Raw genomic sequence first — 16,913 nt, 5'->3', positions numbered from 1 at the left:
ATCCCATGAAATGACCAAAACCAACAATGAATTGATCCTACTAATAAGTATAGGTGCTTTTCACAAAGACATTTTGACATGTGACAGTAAGAAAAGCACACGTGTAAATAATAAAATGAATGATGGCTGAGTTCCATTTAGCTGCTTCAGTGTCAGGATCCTGGTATCGTTTATGCTGGCTCACTGTCACACAGTCACAACTTACTGGAAGGCTTGAATACAGAGCCATTAATGTCATCATTTCCTACCATGACAAGTCAAATTAAGCTCATTTGAGAATTTCGCCTTGACTGGAAAGTGGACGAGATCAGGCAGCGGCAGCCGGGGGAAGTGACACAAAGCTGTCGGTTTCCAGCAGCCTTCCCAGTATATACAGGAAGTCACAAAAACACTTACCAGATTCTGAATGAATAAAATTGTATTTATTAGTTTAAACGAATAAAGTTCAACTTTGACTCAGCCATCATGATGTTTAACCGATGCTCTGTGATAGATCATAGAGCATAGAGCAAATGCCCTATATACACTGTATATTAAAATAGTCATGACAGCGTTTATTCCTCAGCTCTCATATTTATTGAAATATTTTATATAGAAATTTCATGTAAAGAACCTGTCCACGTCAAACTCATTCACAACCTTAAAGGTGGGGTATGCGATTGTAATCCAGTACATGTCTTTTTGTCATATTCAGCAACAGACAGTCCGCTAGCTGTCTGTTCAGTGTGTGTGCTGTTCGTACTCAGCCCTGGCTCTGCTAATGGGAAACAAACAAAGCGGCTCGGACCGGGCCACACAGCACTATTCCAGCCACGATTTGTGCGTCAGGTAACGTTAAATGACTTGCCCACGGACATTCAGCTTACTTTCTAGTTTGCCCAGACATGCTGCTGTTGTGATGTTAGCTACAGTAGCAGGAGAGTTGTGAGTCTCGCTGTCTGGAGCTGCTGTGCTGGCTCTGGGAAACCGTCTCGTCCTCTCTGGCTGTTAGCTTCGCAGCAGCAGCTGTAGCGACAGTCTGCTAACCCACAACCTAGCTAACGTTAGTCACATTACTTGCTGTGTTGCTGTTCGCTCTGTATCATGGTATTTGTCGTGGTATTGGATTTCTCCAGAATCACATACACCACCTTTAAACCTGCAATAACTAATTTTTTGGCCACAGCAGAAACAAGTTGTGAACACAATCTTTTAAGTTGACATGGCAAACGTGTTAGCAAACAGTTGCTTACTTACACATCCAGCAGCAACATTATCAGTCATTTGGAGTAGTGTTTGTGTCCACCTGATGAATATAAGTTCAATATTCACTCTCTGTTAGCTCTGTTTTTGATGTCTACCAACTCCTGAGGGACATATCTGGCTCTTTGGTTGCTGAATGCTCCACTGTGTTCACCTGCTAGTCGCTAACTGTGCCCAGCTGCTGGTGCTGCGCGGGTAGTGTAGGCCTACAGTGGATTTTTAGGGCTTTCTCTTTAAAAACTTTAGTTAGCCATAAAGGCTGATGACCCATAGGTTGTAATTTAAAAGAAAACTGAAAGGCAACAGTAAAAGTGTGGTTTTGGTCTGTGCCAAAAGGGTACAAATGAGCTTAGGCACTTTTCGGCACTGAACAAAGCATCGTGGGTAGAGCATTCTAAAAATGGCTAGGAGGAAAGCATAGTCAAACATTAAAAATAAGTATTTTACAGCAGAGGAGGTTTTAATGAGTTTGATGGAAGATGAACCAGGTTAAGTAGATGATCTTGATATCGACTTCGAACCAGAAGGTAAATTCTTTTATACTTTTCTTACTCACCATTAGCATGTTAACAGCCTGAGCATGCAAGCAACATGACCACATAATTTTCAGTTGCCTATCAAGCCTAATCATATAGTAATTAATATTCTATGTCAATATTAGATTAATAAAATAGGTTAATATTCCCATTAAATGATTAGGTCTCTAGATTCAAAATGTTATTTTAAAACTTAAAGCTAGGGTAGGTAATGCTGGAGAAACTAGTAAGAGACAGCTAGATTTTGAAAGTATCCAACCAAAAAAATCCCACTCCCTCCCTTCAGGCCTCCCTCCAAAGCCCCTCCCCCAAAACACAGATTCATGTGTAATGAGTGCACGCAGGTAAACAGGTAGACAGGCAGTTAGATAGGTATGCAGGAAGACGGGAAGACAGGAAGGCAGGTAGGTAGGTAGACAGGTAGGTAGGTATGCAGGTAGGCAGGTAGCTAGGTATGCAGGTAGGCAGGTAGGTATGCAGATAGGTAGGTAGACAGGTAGGTAGGTATGCAGGTAGACAGGTAGGTAGGTAGGTATGCAGGTAGACAGGTAGGTAGGTATGCAGGTAGGTAGGTATGCAGGTAGACAGGTAGGTAGGTAGGTATGCAGGTAGGCAGGTAGGTATGCAGATAGGTAGGTAGGTATGCAGGTAGACAGGTAGGCAGGTAGACAGGTAGGTAGGTATGCAGGTAGGCAGGCAGGTAGGTAGGTATGCAGATATGCAGGTAGACAGGTAGGCAGGTAGACAGGTAGGCAGGTAGGTAGGTATGCAGGTAGGCAGGTAGGTAGGTATGCAGGTAGGTAGACAGGTAGGCAGGTAGGTAGGCAGGTAGGTAGGCAGGCAGGTAGGTAGGTAGGCAGGTAGGTAGGCAGGTAGGTAGGTAGGCAGGTAGGTAGGTAGGCAGGTAGGGCGGTAGACAGGCCTGTGACAGCCACTGATTTATTGATTTCTGTCGGGATGTAGAGATAATTTCAACGAATACAATAAAAAATAATAATATAAATTACCTAGCTTTAAGAGTGTGAACTGGCCAGAATGAGCTGTGGTGTTAGCTAAAGTTAGCCTATGAATGCTACAATGCGTACCCTGTTATGCATACATGCTATGTACCCTACATACATGCTATGTAAAAGAAAAGCATAAATACATTTTTATATTTATTTATAAATTGTTTACTTAGGAGGGTATCTGACTGAGGCCCTAAAGGAAACTCAAGAAGACAGAACACATTTGAATATCCTCTCAGTAAAGATGCAGATTAGAGTTTGCAAAGACTTGATGTCTCTGAAAAGTTTTCCAGTTGTGTGGTCAATCAGGCTCCCCGTGAGTTGGGAAATTTCTTCTGAGAGCAATCGGGGACATCATAAGCCAACAAACAAAATCTGGGAACATGCCAAAAAAGATGCCTGCAAATACTGTGAGTGGTATCAACAATGGGGTGAAGAATAAAAACAAAGGAGTGTATGATGCCCACCAAACACGAAAATTGCAGGTGGTCGTGGCACTTGTGTGTTCAAGTATCTAAATCATGTAGTTCTGTGTTCAGACACGTGTGGTGAACAGAACGGGAACACAGCTTTCTGCTCAGTGTGCCTTCATGCTGTCAAAGTCTTGCCCCTCTCTGTGATTGACCATCTGGTCATAGTCAGATGGAATGTGAGTGTCCATGCTGCTGTAGAGCAAGACGATATAGGTCATACAATGTTCATGAGCTGGGCCACAAGGACTTCTTTGACTTCAAGTCATTTTCAAGTCAGATAATCAAAGGCAGAGTGAAAGATGAAGACGGAGAAGTTGTTCGATTAAGTGGTTTCACTTTGTAAAAGAGGACCTCAAGACAGTTTACTTCAAGTACGGGCTCTCCAACCAATCGTTTAGAAAGATGCAGGTGGCACAACGAGCATCCAGAGGCAACCACTATGTCAAAACACCACAGCGGATGTACACAAGTCCTCCAGGAATGAGTGCACAGAAAAAGCAAGACTTGCAGAAACTGTGCACAAAAGGGACGCACGCATCCTAGAATGGTGCGAGACGTTCTATAGCTCGTTGAATGTGTCAAATGAGTAAGAACACAAGAGTCCCAGGACACATCAATAAATGATCAAGGGCACTCCAAAAATGGATTAAAAAAAAAGGTTGATGTACATGCAGTTATACTGAAAATGAAATTAGTTTGTTTATAGAAGTTTTTAAATGTTTTTAACCGAATAATCAGTATCAGTTGATTTGATACGTTTCTTGTAGCCTCGAATTTTAAAAGCCTTGGTGAAAGTTGCTGAGCATTACTTCAAAATGAAGATATTCATTCTTATCTTTTTTCAGTGTTGAAGTATAATTGATAGATTTTAATTACAATGAATGTGGTTTACAATTTACTTACACATGCCCATATTCTGCATTAGTCTATTGGGGAAATGTTTGTGCCACATTTTTAAAATGTTTAATATTTTTCAACTTAAACTGTAGCAATATTGTTTTTATAGTGATGCTCAATCTGATAACATAAAAAGATCAAATGCTGTGTCCAGTACATGGCAACAGCAGCTGATTCAAGTTTGATCAAAATTTGTTTTGGTTCTCCTGTAAAATCTGATATAACACTCTTATGCCCCTTTGGCTCGAAGCCCTCAATTTATCTTTTGAGTATACATTTACCAAGTTAGGGTTTTTTTTCACTTGTAATAGCGTACCATTTTCTAGACTTAATTATTGGGAAAAATAGCAAGATTAATGTTTGTTAGTTGCAGGCTTGCAGACGTATTTGATATATTGTAAGAGAAACTCTGCATTACCTTGTATTTCAGTTTCATTCAGATTGCAGGTTCAGTGGTTTTTCTCACCAATGACACTCGGAGACTGCTCTGGTCAAGGTCACCATTGACTCACTGCTTGACACAGGCCTGTACTCCATTTTAAATCTCCTTAACCTCAGCTCGGCCTTTGACGCAGTGGACCACTATGTTAGCATCAGTGATGTGGTTCATCTCCTATCTGTCCTTCTGTTATGCTTGGAGATTCCTCCTCTTCTCTTTTGTGGGGTCCCCCAGGGGCCTATTCTGGGTCCCCTCTTATTTACTATATACATGCTACTCCTGGGGTAAATCATGCATAGACATATCCTCACTGAAATTAAGAATTTGATGTCCAAAAGTGTCCTGCAGTTAAATGGCTCCAAATCAGAAATAGTTCTAATTACCCCTTCTGGCCAAAGCACTAGCAGTATGAACAATCTCATAACCTTTGTGTATTTTTGACGCTCAGGTGACACACTGCTGATTCCACCTAGGGATGATTAGACCTCTGCTTGGGTTTTAGGTGGGTGAAGCTTCACTAGGAATTTCACGAGGTCATTTATGTCTACACACACACTAATATAAATTGCAAAGATATGATTTGTCCTGCCTTTGCAGATGCAATGAACAGGAAAGTGAGAGAGGGTAATCAAGCAGCCTGTAGTGTCCTGAGAGGAGCTCTAATCAGTTATCACCTGTAAGGATAACCAAAGGTTATAAAATCAAGATTTCTCTAAACCTTTCATTCACACTGATAGTTTGAGCTGTCAAACTCCAAAAAGATCAAGTTCTGTTTTTACAATGCTAATATTCAAACAACTGAATGAACCAGACAGGATTGTCACCATAAAAAGGGCTGTTTATTTGTTTAATGTACAGACATGTGGCGTGCTCTAACGATAGCGGCGCAGCTGCAGGGTGTTGCGCCTCTTCCAGGCTGCACGGCGGGAGCCTCCGATGGTCAGGTGGAACTTGTGGCCCTTGCCCAGGCCACGGCTCTTCTTTCCTGCAGATGTCAGGCCACGCATCTCTCTGTGCTTGTGCACAGCCTTTGTGATCCATTGGGTGTCTGGGTTGCGTCTGACGGCCTTGTGGAAGGGGTCGATCAGAATCACCTCAAAGAACTTGTAGGTGGAGTCCTCACCCACCCAGTAGGAGTTCAGCACTCGCAGGGCTCCGCAGTGACGGCCAGCACGCTCCTAGGAAATAAAAATATAAATGAATGATTCTGACTGGCCAAATCAATAGTAAAAAAAAATCTTGTGTAATTAAGCAAATCAACACAATCTAACATAAGGTAATATGGCACCATCTTTAAGCTGCAAAAGCAACTGTGCTTTGGCGGCTCCCAGTGGCAGCAAGAAATCCCATAAAAAACTGCATAAAAAGCAAAGAGAAACAAAGTACCAATGGCAACTCCATGTTTCTTTGGTGGGAGCACATGTTTGAATACAGAGTAGGAGATGCTTTCAACTCCATCATATTCAGTGAAAATGCCCACCAGTGTGGATGCATTCAATCTCCCACCAGCAGCTACAAGTTTCATTTGGTATGTATGTAACATATAAACAACTTCCTGACACTTTTGTAAGACTGCTTGTGTGAACTAAGCTTCATCAGTATTCCATTTTGTCATTTTGAACACTGAATGTGTTCAGTTTCAAAAAAGTCCCTCCTTGTACTGCAGGGCTGTTGCTATGCATTAGAGATACTGGAGTGATTTTGGTTCAGAACCAGGCTGGTTACTGGTTGTTACACTGGTCAAAGGCCTTCTTCAAATTCATCTCAATTCAGTGGATTCATAAAAGCTCCTCATCTGCTGTTGAATACCATATTCACAAGTAGGTGCCAGTATACCAACAAAAATTGCTGTTGCAGATGTTGGTCTAATGGCATCCACAACAGATGGAGCAGCTGACAATTCCAAGACCTGAATTCAAACATCAAAACAAAAACTGTACAACCTAATCTACTAAAGGACATGAGCTGCCTCTTAAATAGCCTTGTGCCTCATGCTGAATTTCTGAAATACATACATTCTATTGTGCTGCAAATATAATGTTCTTCTTGGGCGACCTGAGGAATAAGGTGGGAGAAACATTTTCTTTCTGACAGAGGACCACTGCAGCTATATGAGTGTGATGATACCACCGTCATACAGTTTAGACATAACAAATTCCACTGACGATGTCAACCAATTAGAGCTTTCATAAATAATGTGGATATAAGTGACCGTTGACCCTTTTCCACGCACGTATTTTGACTTCACTATTTTGAGCCAGCATGCACAATACCACTCCTCAGAACTGGTACAACTAAATGCAACGCATCCATTAACATAATTGGTAACAACTGTGTTGGCAAGCCAAGTGTCTACTTTGAATATGTTTTTTATTGGGTACATTGTGCTGGAGATGTGCTTTTGACTTGAAGACATTTTGACTTGTCATAGCAGGAAAAGAACATCATTAATTATCTGCCAATTTTCAATTGTTTTGTCAATACAAATCTCAGAATTATTTCCCAGAGCCTATGGTGACGTCTTCAAATTCCTTGTTTTATCTGCCTAAAACCCAAAGATCTTCAACTTACTATCAATATGACAAGGAAAAGCAGAAAATCCTTAATCCTTTCTTTGTTGAAAAACAAATACAAAAAGACTTAATTGATTACTTAATTACAATTCAAATGTCCCAGTAAGTCATGACATTGATCTTATAGTAGCAGGGACTGAACCTGAAGCAGCTAAATGGAATTCAGCCATCACTCATTTTATCATTCATCATAACACCAATCAACACCATTCCTTTAGAGCATTAACTGATGAGAATCTCATCAGCTCCACATGCAAGTTGTTAGTGAGTCACCGACATTCAATAAATCAAAACTCAGGTTTGGTGTCAGCAACCCATTTATAAATCAAATTAGAAAATGCTTTTCTCAAACGCACTTTCTAAGCCTCACTCTTCTCCACAAATCCAAATAGGCATGCTGCACTTCTATAAAAAACCAACCATGGGGCTTGGCCCTCTAGCCAGTGACCTATACAGAGCAGTTCTGACCAACAGGAGCAGGATGCTGATACTCTTAACATGAGCAAACCAATGTATGTTTGTGAGCTTGAAAAAAATATTGAGTGTTTGGAACACACTGGGTATACAGATGGACAGTGGACTATGCTGTCGGGTGGTGGACAAGTCTCCAGGACACGTCAACATTTTTTTAACCGCTCTGAAACAGCCACCATTAGAATCTGTAATGAGCATCAATAGAAACGGACTCATTGTGCTGTCCTAGACAATTCTGGAAATGATGGCTAATAAGTTCCATGTGCAGTTTAAAGCAGTGCTACCTTTTGCATTTCTAATTCCTGTTCATCGTGTTAACATTTGCCATCAGAAAGGTAAACACGAGTACAAATCCATCTCAGGTGCAGTATACCCTGTGCAGCATCGTCAAACCAGCAATAACATAACTCACTTGTTTCTTCTGGCCTTCAAGCCACAACCTAATTATTAAATATGAACGTACCTCAGCAGTGGACTGCAAACTGCGGGCAAACTTGATCTGGTTGACGCCATGGTGCACAGGCTTGCCATAGGTGGCACCCTTGGGTACAGGGCGTTTACGGCCTCCACGGCGTACACGGACACGATAGACTACGTAACCTGTTTGAATCAAACAAAAACATGATTAGCAAGGCAGGCAAAGATGATGGCCAATGAAATGTGCAGGTGTAACTCCGGGCTCAGCACTCACCCTGCTTGGCCTTGTAGCCCAGCCTACGGGCCTTGTCAGGTCTGGTGGGTCTAGGAGCGCGGTGGAGGTTGGACAGCTGACGGTACTGCCAGCAACGGACGCGGAGCAGGAAGCGCATCACATCGGACTGCTTCTTGCGCCATAACTCCTGCATATACCTATATGCTCCCATGTTGACTTATCTGAGGAAAGCAAACAAAACAATTTTAAGTTAAAGTATAATAGCTCGTTTTTGTCTAACATGTTGCAATTAAGAAATCCACTATACAGAGTTAATATTCGACAACATGCAGCCAGCATCTGCAGTTCAATCTAGAATAACCTGAAACTGTTAAGATGAGCAGTATTTACAGAAATCATATTGGGAGGATTTCAGTTACGTGCCATCTGAGAGCCTGCAAGTTCTTTCCAACCCAAACACAGCCAATACTTAGATTAGTTGCTGCCTGGCTCAAGCTAAAAACATAATCTGCTACCTTATATATCAAAGTCAATTTGAAACCTGTAGCTCTCGATCGTAATGCCACATGATTCAAGACCACAGAGACTCCGTACACGATTTCATATTTTCTCAGTAAGCGCTGAACTAGCGTTAATACACGTGTAACACATGGTAAGGCGACCAGGGTGTCTATCATATGAAAGACTACGGTAAAAAAAATATACAAGCTGTAATGGTACATAAATCCATGCTTGTTAAATTGCTACTGGAAAGAAAGCTAGCATGCTAGTGCTGGCCGCGTAACGTTAGCTTTTCACTCCCCACTCTACCGGAATGTTGCTAGCATGACCACAGAAATAACAAACTGCATATACTGGTTTTAAATGTATTAAAAAGCGGCAGTTTTTACACAGTTTGTCAAGACAGCATGGTAACAGCATATTAGCTTTCTACTGCAGCTAGCAGTGTCAATGGCCACCGGATCGACTGCATCTCGGAATCGTTAAAACAGGGCAGTAATCCGTGTTCTAAACAACGTTAGCCAAAAAATAATCAAGGCGGGTAGATGGTTATTAAGTCGCTGAACAATGTCCTGACTTAAACAGATAGATGAAAGTATATACAAAATGATTTTTATGGATTGCGTTTTGTACAAAAGCATAGAAATACTCGCTTACATGATGGCGTACCAGCCGGAAAGAGAGAGGCTACGTACCCAGCATGCCTTATGAAAACGACAGTGACGCATTTCCTTTGTTGTGCTCATGGGAAATGTAGTCTTCGTTTGTTTTTTGTTTTCCCCCCCACTCCTTTGATGATAGTTTTGTGGTAATTTAGAGAATTAAACACGCGCTCTATTTACAATATCAATTCATTTTCAATTAAAAAGTAATTTCATAACATAACGTAATCACATAGTGGAGTCTAGAGACTAAATAAGTAAAATCGAAATACTTTCAGAGGAGGCATTTGGTGTGTATATTGATCCAAACTTTAGCAAATTACTGCCATATTGACTACAGGCGTAACTGCATACATGCATTTAAGTGTATAGATTTTTTTATATGAAGATTTAAACCATATTATCATCACTATCTCGATCTGCTGTTTACATTACATCAGACGCAAATTCAAAATCATTTCCTGGGTGTATTTATGTATGCTAATAACTGTATATATTGTTTTATTTTATTTTATTTTATATGTTACCCTATTTTGACATGAATTTAATTATATGTTGTGTTCTACGTGTGTAGCATGAAGGGACTACAAACTTTAATTTCATTATACAACCTTGTGTTGTAAAATGATAAATAAAGGACCTTGTGCCTTGTATAGTTGTTCACCAGCTCACACTGTAATAGCGTTACCTGACTGACTGATCCACTGTTCTGTTGTGTAAAAACTATCACTATTACAATGATACAAAATCAACAATAATATAGCATAAGATTATTATAAACTCAAAGACAGAAATCGTCTTCCAACGATGAATTATTATTATTATTATGTCTCTGTCGGTGTGAACCATAGACAATATACAGTGTCGTCAGTCGCGCACGCGCAGTGACAGAATAAGTCTTGTTAAAGTGCTAGCAGCGCAGAATGGATGCTCCGGTTGCGACGCTACATTTAAAGACTTGATAGGCATCTAGTTATACATCAGATTCAAGTAGTTAAGGAACTCTACCCGAACGTACCAGTAATTAACAAAGAGTGGCTCGCAATAGGATTGTTGTTGGTGGTGTGTTAACATGGCGCAAGATGAGTTGCTACGGCTAGCCTGTTAACTAGCTAGGCTAAACAACAAAACGCTGTCGTCGCGAGCCGACGCTGAGGATAGACTCCGAGTGGTTTGGGGCTGTTTGAGAGGAGCTCTTGTCGCGTTTTGTGTTCATACGGTGTAGGCTCGAAATGGGAAAAGGCTGTAAAGTTGTGGTGTGTGGCCAGGCAGCAGTTGGGAAAACGGCCATACTGGAACAGCTGCTGTACGGGAATCACATTGTAGGTAAGGATGGAACGACATTAGCCACGAGAAAATAACATAGTTGCACTATTATACATACAGGTAAATGTTGGATTCATATGGGTTCAATGTCGGAGTCTTTTATGGCTCTAATTTAGATTACCTCGATCTGGTTGAAAACAATTTTCTCGAAGTAAAGTTATCATTGAATATTTATAATGGTTTGCCTTGCGCTGAAAACTGATCCAAGTGGACCATTCCAGGCTGGCTGAAAGTCTCTTTTCTGAACGTGTTGTGTGTGTTTTCCAGGCTCTGAGTCCAGTGAGACCCAGGAGGATGTGTATGTGGCCTCAGTGGAAACTGACCGCGGTGTGAAGGAGCAGCTGAGGCTTTATGACACCAAAGGCCTCCACGATGGACAAGACCTCCCCAAACACTACTACTCAGTGGCAGACGGCTTCGTACTCGTTTACAGCGTGGACAGCCTGGAGTCTTTCAAGAAGGTGGACATTCTGAAGAAGGAAATAGACAAGTCCAGAGATAAAAAAGAGGTGTGGCTGGTTCAAAGTACGCTTTAACCACCATTCATAATATGTGCTCTGTACTCAGCTTCTTCCCAAAACGTATTGCTGCCTTGACATCCACACCACGTAAAACATCATTTAAGACATTAAATCCATTAACATCCAGTTTAACTAACAACACTAACTGTATTTTCAGTTCAGTTTCATGTGGTTTCCGTGTTCCATTTGTGCAAATTTACATGCAACACACTGCACACCTGGCGTTGATGGACATCTGTCGACTCTAGCTACTTAACATGAAATCCAGTGAGAAATGGCAGCTAGTAGCTAGTTAGCATGCTAACTCAGACTACACAGAGTTAGCACTTAAAGGTTCTGTATTTGAGATTCTGAACATTAATATAGCAGAAAACAGCAATTTGCTATGGAAAGACACAGCGGAGTAATGGCGCCCTGAGCAGAGGATGACGTCACACTCCCTGTGTGTGTGTGTTGTTTATACAGCCGGTCCGGCCGCGCGCGCATGAAACTGTTCTTCTGTGAGGAGAGCGACATAACGGCTGCTTCTTTTCTCATCCAACGCGGTGAATTAAAGATTAATTTCGACCAAACCAGAGTTGGTGGTTTTGGAACAGTGGAAAGACTAACAGAGACGGTTTCTGTAGAGTTTGAATGAAGTGTATTTAAGTTGATCTATCAGGTAAAATTGTCTGGTGGCGGGTAGGAGCGATATAACGTCTGCTTCTGGTTAAACAAAAGGGATCTTACTGTTTAATAAAAAGTTCTGTCTCTATAGGGATCCTTTCCATAGTGTTGTCATGTTGCATTTTTAGTGGATGCAGGCTACTTTGACGGTGCATTTGTCCCCAAGGATTATGTTCCAGCGATGGCGGCCCGTTTCGTGGCTGCCGGTTGAGGCGTAGAGCCAGAATATTTAGGTGAATTAAGGGTTTAACCAGAGTTGGTGGTTGTTGGAACAGTGGAAAAACTAACAAAGATTGTTTTGGTGAGTTTTGTTTTGTTTGTTCCAGTTTGAATGGAGTGTGTTTTACGATGATCTGTGAGGTAAAATTACTGTTTTTCTCAATGGAGTCTGGTGGGCCATAGTGTCTGTTTTGGTTTGAGATGCTGGTGCTCTAGTGCGACATTTAGTGGCAGTGAATGTCGCTTGCAGCTCCTTTTTTAAAGTTACGGAGAAATGATCTATGCATGTCCCAAATCATCAACAGCCAGCACAGGCTAAAAGCACAGAAGCCACTTACATATGTAACGTTAGCATGCATGCAATTCCTGCTGTTTACCATCAAAATATTTACGTTGTGCAAAAACTCTGGATGCCCCTCACAAGAAACCATGTCAATAAGGATTTAATAATTATTATTTATCAGCCACACAGGATCATGAAAAGAGACTCTGCACACCTGTTTATGATTGAAAAAAGTATAATAACGTGATGCATTTTCCATCCAAAGCCATCAGTCTGCACTTCTATTAGCGATCATCGAGTCCCACCCTGAAACTCTAACACTTGATGTAAGCGCACGTTAAACTGATCACCGATGCATTGGTCACAGAGCCTGACAAACTTTAGCACAAGTTCATTTAACAGCCATAAACATGCAGTAACAGTGAGAGCTGTCTTTCCTTACAACAGGCGTTTTTTTTTTTTTCCTCACCAGTTTCTGTTCAAAACTATCCACCACCTTATTAAAATACAGGGCTGTGATTAGATCACTAGATACTAACAGCTAAATCTGGGAGGTTTTCTTCTTGATGTGTAACATCATTTCCACCCATCACTTTTGCGGTTTGTGTGGTTTAAAGCACAAAAACAATTTGTTGATCTTCCCATAAGCTGTCAGGCATTCTGGTTTGTTTTCTGCCCGCAGCGTGCATGCGCATGTTACGATAAAGTGGCTGTATTTATGTGTCTGCGCTAATTATATGGTCAGTCAGAACAAAATGTACAAATGCAATTTGAGCATTTATTTCCTTTCCAAAAAGTATTTCTTCAATTCTATTCGAATAGGTGCGTTGGAACGATCACTTCAGTTTTGAGAAAGAAGATCCCGCACACTGCTCTCGCTCAGCATCACCATTTATTGACCATTCTAACGTTTCGGTCCCTCTGGACCTTCGTCAAGAGTGTTTTAAACAATTTTTAAAACACTGGTCTTAAATAGATAATGTTCCGCCCATTCTGTGTGCACAGGTGTGGGACAGTTATTTCCTGTGGGAGTGTCTCTCAGTAATTGACAGCGACATGTGTACAGTCTGTCACATTATATTCCACATATAAGGAAAAGAAAGGCAGGAACAAGTGAGACACCACGACACATAATAGTCTATTTACAAGAATGTTTACAGAAATTGCACATCTGATGAATGAAAGCATCGGCCTTACAGCTTTCACAAGTCATTCCAAGTTGTGTAATCATGTGTAGTACTTGTATCTTGAGTGTAACCATAAGTAGGTCTATAGAATCCCAAATCTCCTTAGAGCATGACGTGCCATGGTATCTCATCGTCCAATCCTTTTGGGGGGATAAAGTTTGCAAATTAAATACCCAGTATACTTCTCTTCTGTTAAGTATTTAATCAATGTTACCACCTCGCTCCGGCAGGGTCACCTTTTCAACAAGCATGACATCTCATCATTTAGGTTCCAGGGCATTCTGAGAGCAGCGTGCGGGATCTTCTTTTCTCATGTCCAAAAAGTATTAAAACACAATCCACTGAAAAGTTAGACATTTTGTTTCACATTTTGAAGCTTCTACTGAATTTTTAAAATTATAAAATGACCCCACTTTTTAACGTTTGTGCCTCCAATATTTCTTGAGGAGCTAGAAAAACAGCCATGCTCTAAGCTTGAAGACAAAGCATTTCAACCTCTTTATTATCCAGTGGCCTTTTAAAATGGTGTATGTGGCTAGGATTTTTTTGTTTTGTTCTTGGAGGAGCATGCGATCGCCCGATTTCTGTGAAAATATGAATGTCACCAAATATGGAGATACAGGGTTTTCAGCCAACAGCGATGATATACTGGCAGAAAAGCAAGGCAATAGTAATTAAAAATTGAATTGGATTTGGTTCAGGTGTGTCTGTTATGTTCCCAGGTGACAGTCATAGTGCTGGGGAATAAGACGGACTTGCGGGAGCGTCGCCAGGTGGACCCGGAGGTGGCGCAGCAGTGGGCGCGAGGCGAGAAGGTGAAGCTGTGGGAGGTGAGCGTCACTGAACGCAACTCCCTCATCGAACCCTTCACACAGCTGACCAGCCGCCTCACACAACCTCAGAGCAAGTCTGCCTTCCCTCTGCCGGGACGCAAAAGCAAAGGCACCCCGTCCAACGACATCTGAAGCTCCCCTCGCTCGTCTGTGCTCCTGTCAGTAGGCTGCATTCACCTCAAATGGGAATAACCAGCAGGACAACACTGGCAGGCCTTTAGTCAAGCAGCATGACTTTGGTTGCTTCTGTGTAAATTTGACCATTTTACACACATTCATACAGTGTTTACATCATTATAGGGGCCTAGTTCAACATTTTGGGAAATGTGCTTATTTGTTGTTTTTATTTGAGTGAGATGAGAAGATCAGTCCCGTCTCTGTATGTTAAGCACGGAGCTGGGGTGAGAATGTGGTTAGCCTAGCTTAGCATAAAGGCTGGAAGCAAAGGGAAACAGTTAGCCTGGTACTATCAAAAGTGGGGGGAAAAAAGATGCCTACCAACACCTGGAAGACTCATCCATTAACATTTTGTACCCTCACACAAACAGAAATGTAACTTCTATACAGCATCACCGGCTGTAGTGCAGGTTGCCAGATATGGTCACTGAGCACAGGTTTTGGTGGCGTTCTCTGTACAGGCATGATGAGACCAAACCTGGCAACCTCACTGTGATGACAAGACTCTGGAAAAGCTGCGCCCAGCTGTGTTTTGCTTAGAAAAAAAAAAAAGTGGTTTGAGAGGGAGTAACGTGGTGTAACTATTTCTTGGCGAACAGCACCCAGGTGCAGCGACTGTCGGCAGCTTCCTGAAGCCTTGTCGTTACGGCGACATTGTCAGGCTTGGTACCGTCATGCCTTTACAGAGACCAACACATGAACCTGTGCTCACCAACCGACAATCTGTGCTATAGCTGCACAGGTGGATAAGCTGTTTGTCAAGAAATAATTCCAACATGTTACTCCCCCTAAAATCACAAATGGCCATTTTTAAATTTCTGTTTGTTACAAATTAGATACAATGTGTGAATCAGTGAGCTACAGAGGTGTTTTTGAGCTTTGGACACTCTGCTTCCAGTCTTTATGCTAAACCAGCTGTGTACACACAGACATGATATTGATATTGCAAAAGAAAGCAAATAAGCATGTTTCCCAATGTGTTTAACTAATCCAATGAGGATGCATGTTGTAGTTCATCTTTTACAGCAAACCAAACATAAGCGTCAACCACAAACCAAATCCACATCTGTAACTTCTCTCTTCTGTACACAGTCTGCAGTCAGTCCTTTTTTCACGGGAAACTAAACACTTAGCATGGACAAGCACTTAGCTCCCAAAGATCTGAGACAACCAAAACACACACACGTTTTGAATTGTGAAATTCTGTGTTATCATGTTCACTGTCCTTTTCATTTGAAATGTGTATCATTCCAAGTTCAGATTTTTTTCTAGTCTCTTACATTAATACAACACTCACATGCACATTTTAAGAGTTGTTGGTCGCTGTCATCATTCCTCCTCTCTATCCCAAGAGATCCCAATCTAGAGCTACTACTATAAAGGGGGGGGGGGGGACAAAATCCACAGTCCATTTGTCAAATTCAGACTGTTAAAGCCTCTCTTCTCACATTGGATTTGCGCTAGGAGAGGATCTTTTCACCTCCAGTATGGACAGGGTGATTTACAGCAACCTGTACCTCTTTCAACATACGGGTATGTGATTGTTGTACTAAGACAGACTTGAGAAATCTAAAACTGTCCTATAAGCTCTGGCACCAAACCCTTGACTTCTCAAGTAACTCAAACTGTTCTCAAACAGGAATCTTTTTCCCATCTGATGTGAATGCAGCGTGAATCCTTGTCCTCTGGCAGGACTCGGCTAGCCTTCGTCCAGTCCATCTCATATATTAAGTATGGCCTGGCAGCAATAATATTCATGGTACTGCCTTTACTTGTGATGTAAGAGTTCATCATGTCTGTCTGGCGTTAGTTGCACTCCTGTGTCGTCCAGCCTGTATAACCCAGTAGGGCTACTAGTTATGTAGCTATGTGTCAGCCTAACAGTAGAAATGTCAGTGTTGAGAGGAAATATTTATTTTTTAAACTAATTTATTTTTGTCACTTTAATGAGCCACATTCCTTGACTTTTGAAAATGGTTAAACAATGTGAAGGATGATCTGCGCTGTTTTCTGTGTCCTTAATGTTTTAAAGTAATAACATTTAATGTGCTGCTAGTAGAACAGAGCTAGTGAGATCAACACTTGCACTCTGTAATCATGCTAACCCTAAATTATTCTCTGCTCTGTCACTCTGTTTTAAGATGCACTGAATAAAATGTAGCCTCTTCATATTTAATCCTCTGAAAATGTTATTTTGGTGGGCTTTCCTGAAGATGATCCCAAAAATGATCAAACACAGTCAGAT

The 16,913-nt window shown here is 41.4% G+C and overlaps 2 protein-coding genes across 4 annotated transcripts; one reads left to right on the top strand and one right to left on the bottom strand.

The window, feature by feature from the left end:
• Positions 1 to 5,411: 5,411 nt before the first annotated feature.
• Positions 5,412 to 9,489, bottom strand: rpl15 (ribosomal protein L15). Its single transcript, XM_044171182.1, has 4 exons — positions 9,452 to 9,489; positions 8,333 to 8,514; positions 8,105 to 8,241; positions 5,412 to 5,772 (listed from the first exon to the last, which is right to left on the bottom strand). Exons 2-4 carry the CDS (start codon positions 8,502 to 8,504, stop codon positions 5,467 to 5,469), a joined length of 615 nt encoding a protein of 204 aa, XP_044027117.1. The 5' UTR covers positions 8,505 to 8,514; positions 9,452 to 9,489; the 3' UTR covers positions 5,412 to 5,466.
• Positions 9,490 to 10,325: 836 nt separating this feature from the next.
• nkiras1 (NFKB inhibitor interacting Ras-like 1) lies at positions 10,326 to 16,844 on the top strand. Of its 3 annotated transcripts, none has more exons than XM_044172793.1 (3): positions 10,326 to 10,782; positions 11,050 to 11,243; positions 14,381 to 16,844. In XM_044172793.1, exons 1-3 carry the CDS (start codon positions 10,689 to 10,691, stop codon positions 14,621 to 14,623), a joined length of 531 nt encoding a protein of 176 aa, XP_044028728.1. In that variant the 5' UTR covers positions 10,326 to 10,688; the 3' UTR covers positions 14,624 to 16,844. The 3 variants fall into 3 exon arrangements, with proteins under 3 accessions (XP_044028728.1, XP_044028729.1, XP_044028727.1); XM_044172794.1 differs by having other exon boundaries at positions 11,050 to 11,307; XM_044172792.1 differs by having other exon boundaries at positions 10,327 to 10,782; positions 11,050 to 11,291.
• Positions 16,845 to 16,913: the final 69 nt, after the last annotated feature.

Source organism: Siniperca chuatsi, linkage group LG17, assembly GCF_020085105.1.
Source record: "Siniperca chuatsi isolate FFG_IHB_CAS linkage group LG17, ASM2008510v1, whole genome shotgun sequence".
NCBI classification, from domain to species: domain Eukaryota; kingdom Metazoa; phylum Chordata; class Actinopteri; order Centrarchiformes; family Sinipercidae; genus Siniperca; species Siniperca chuatsi.
Note: the sequence above shows the minus strand (reverse complement) of the source record. Positions and strands in the feature narration are given on the sequence as shown.

Excerpts from the sequence above, each read along its gene's own strand:
- rpl15 (XM_044171182.1), bottom strand. The coding sequence starts at position 8,504 with ATGGGAGCATATAGGTATATGCAGGAGTTATGGCGCAAGAAGCAGTCC. Across the intron at positions 8,242-8,332 it reads GGGCTACAAGGCCAAGCAGG|GTTACGTAGTCTATCGTGTC; the intron begins GTGAGTGCTGAG and ends TGATTCAAACAG. Across the intron at positions 5,773-8,104 it reads GTTTGCAGTCCACTGCTGAG|GAGCGTGCTGGCCGTCACTG; the intron begins GTACGTTCATAT and ends TTTATTTCCTAG.
- nkiras1 (XM_044172792.1), top strand. The coding sequence starts at position 10,689 with ATGGGAAAAGGCTGTAAAGTTGTGGTGTGTGGCCAGGCAGCAGTTGGG. Across the intron at positions 10,783-11,049 it reads GTACGGGAATCACATTGTAG|GCTCTGAGTCCAGTGAGACC; the intron begins GTAAGGATGGAA and ends TGTGTTTTCCAG. Across the intron at positions 11,292-14,380 it reads AGTCCAGAGATAAAAAAGAG|GTGACAGTCATAGTGCTGGG; the intron begins GTGTGGCTGGTT and ends TTATGTTCCCAG.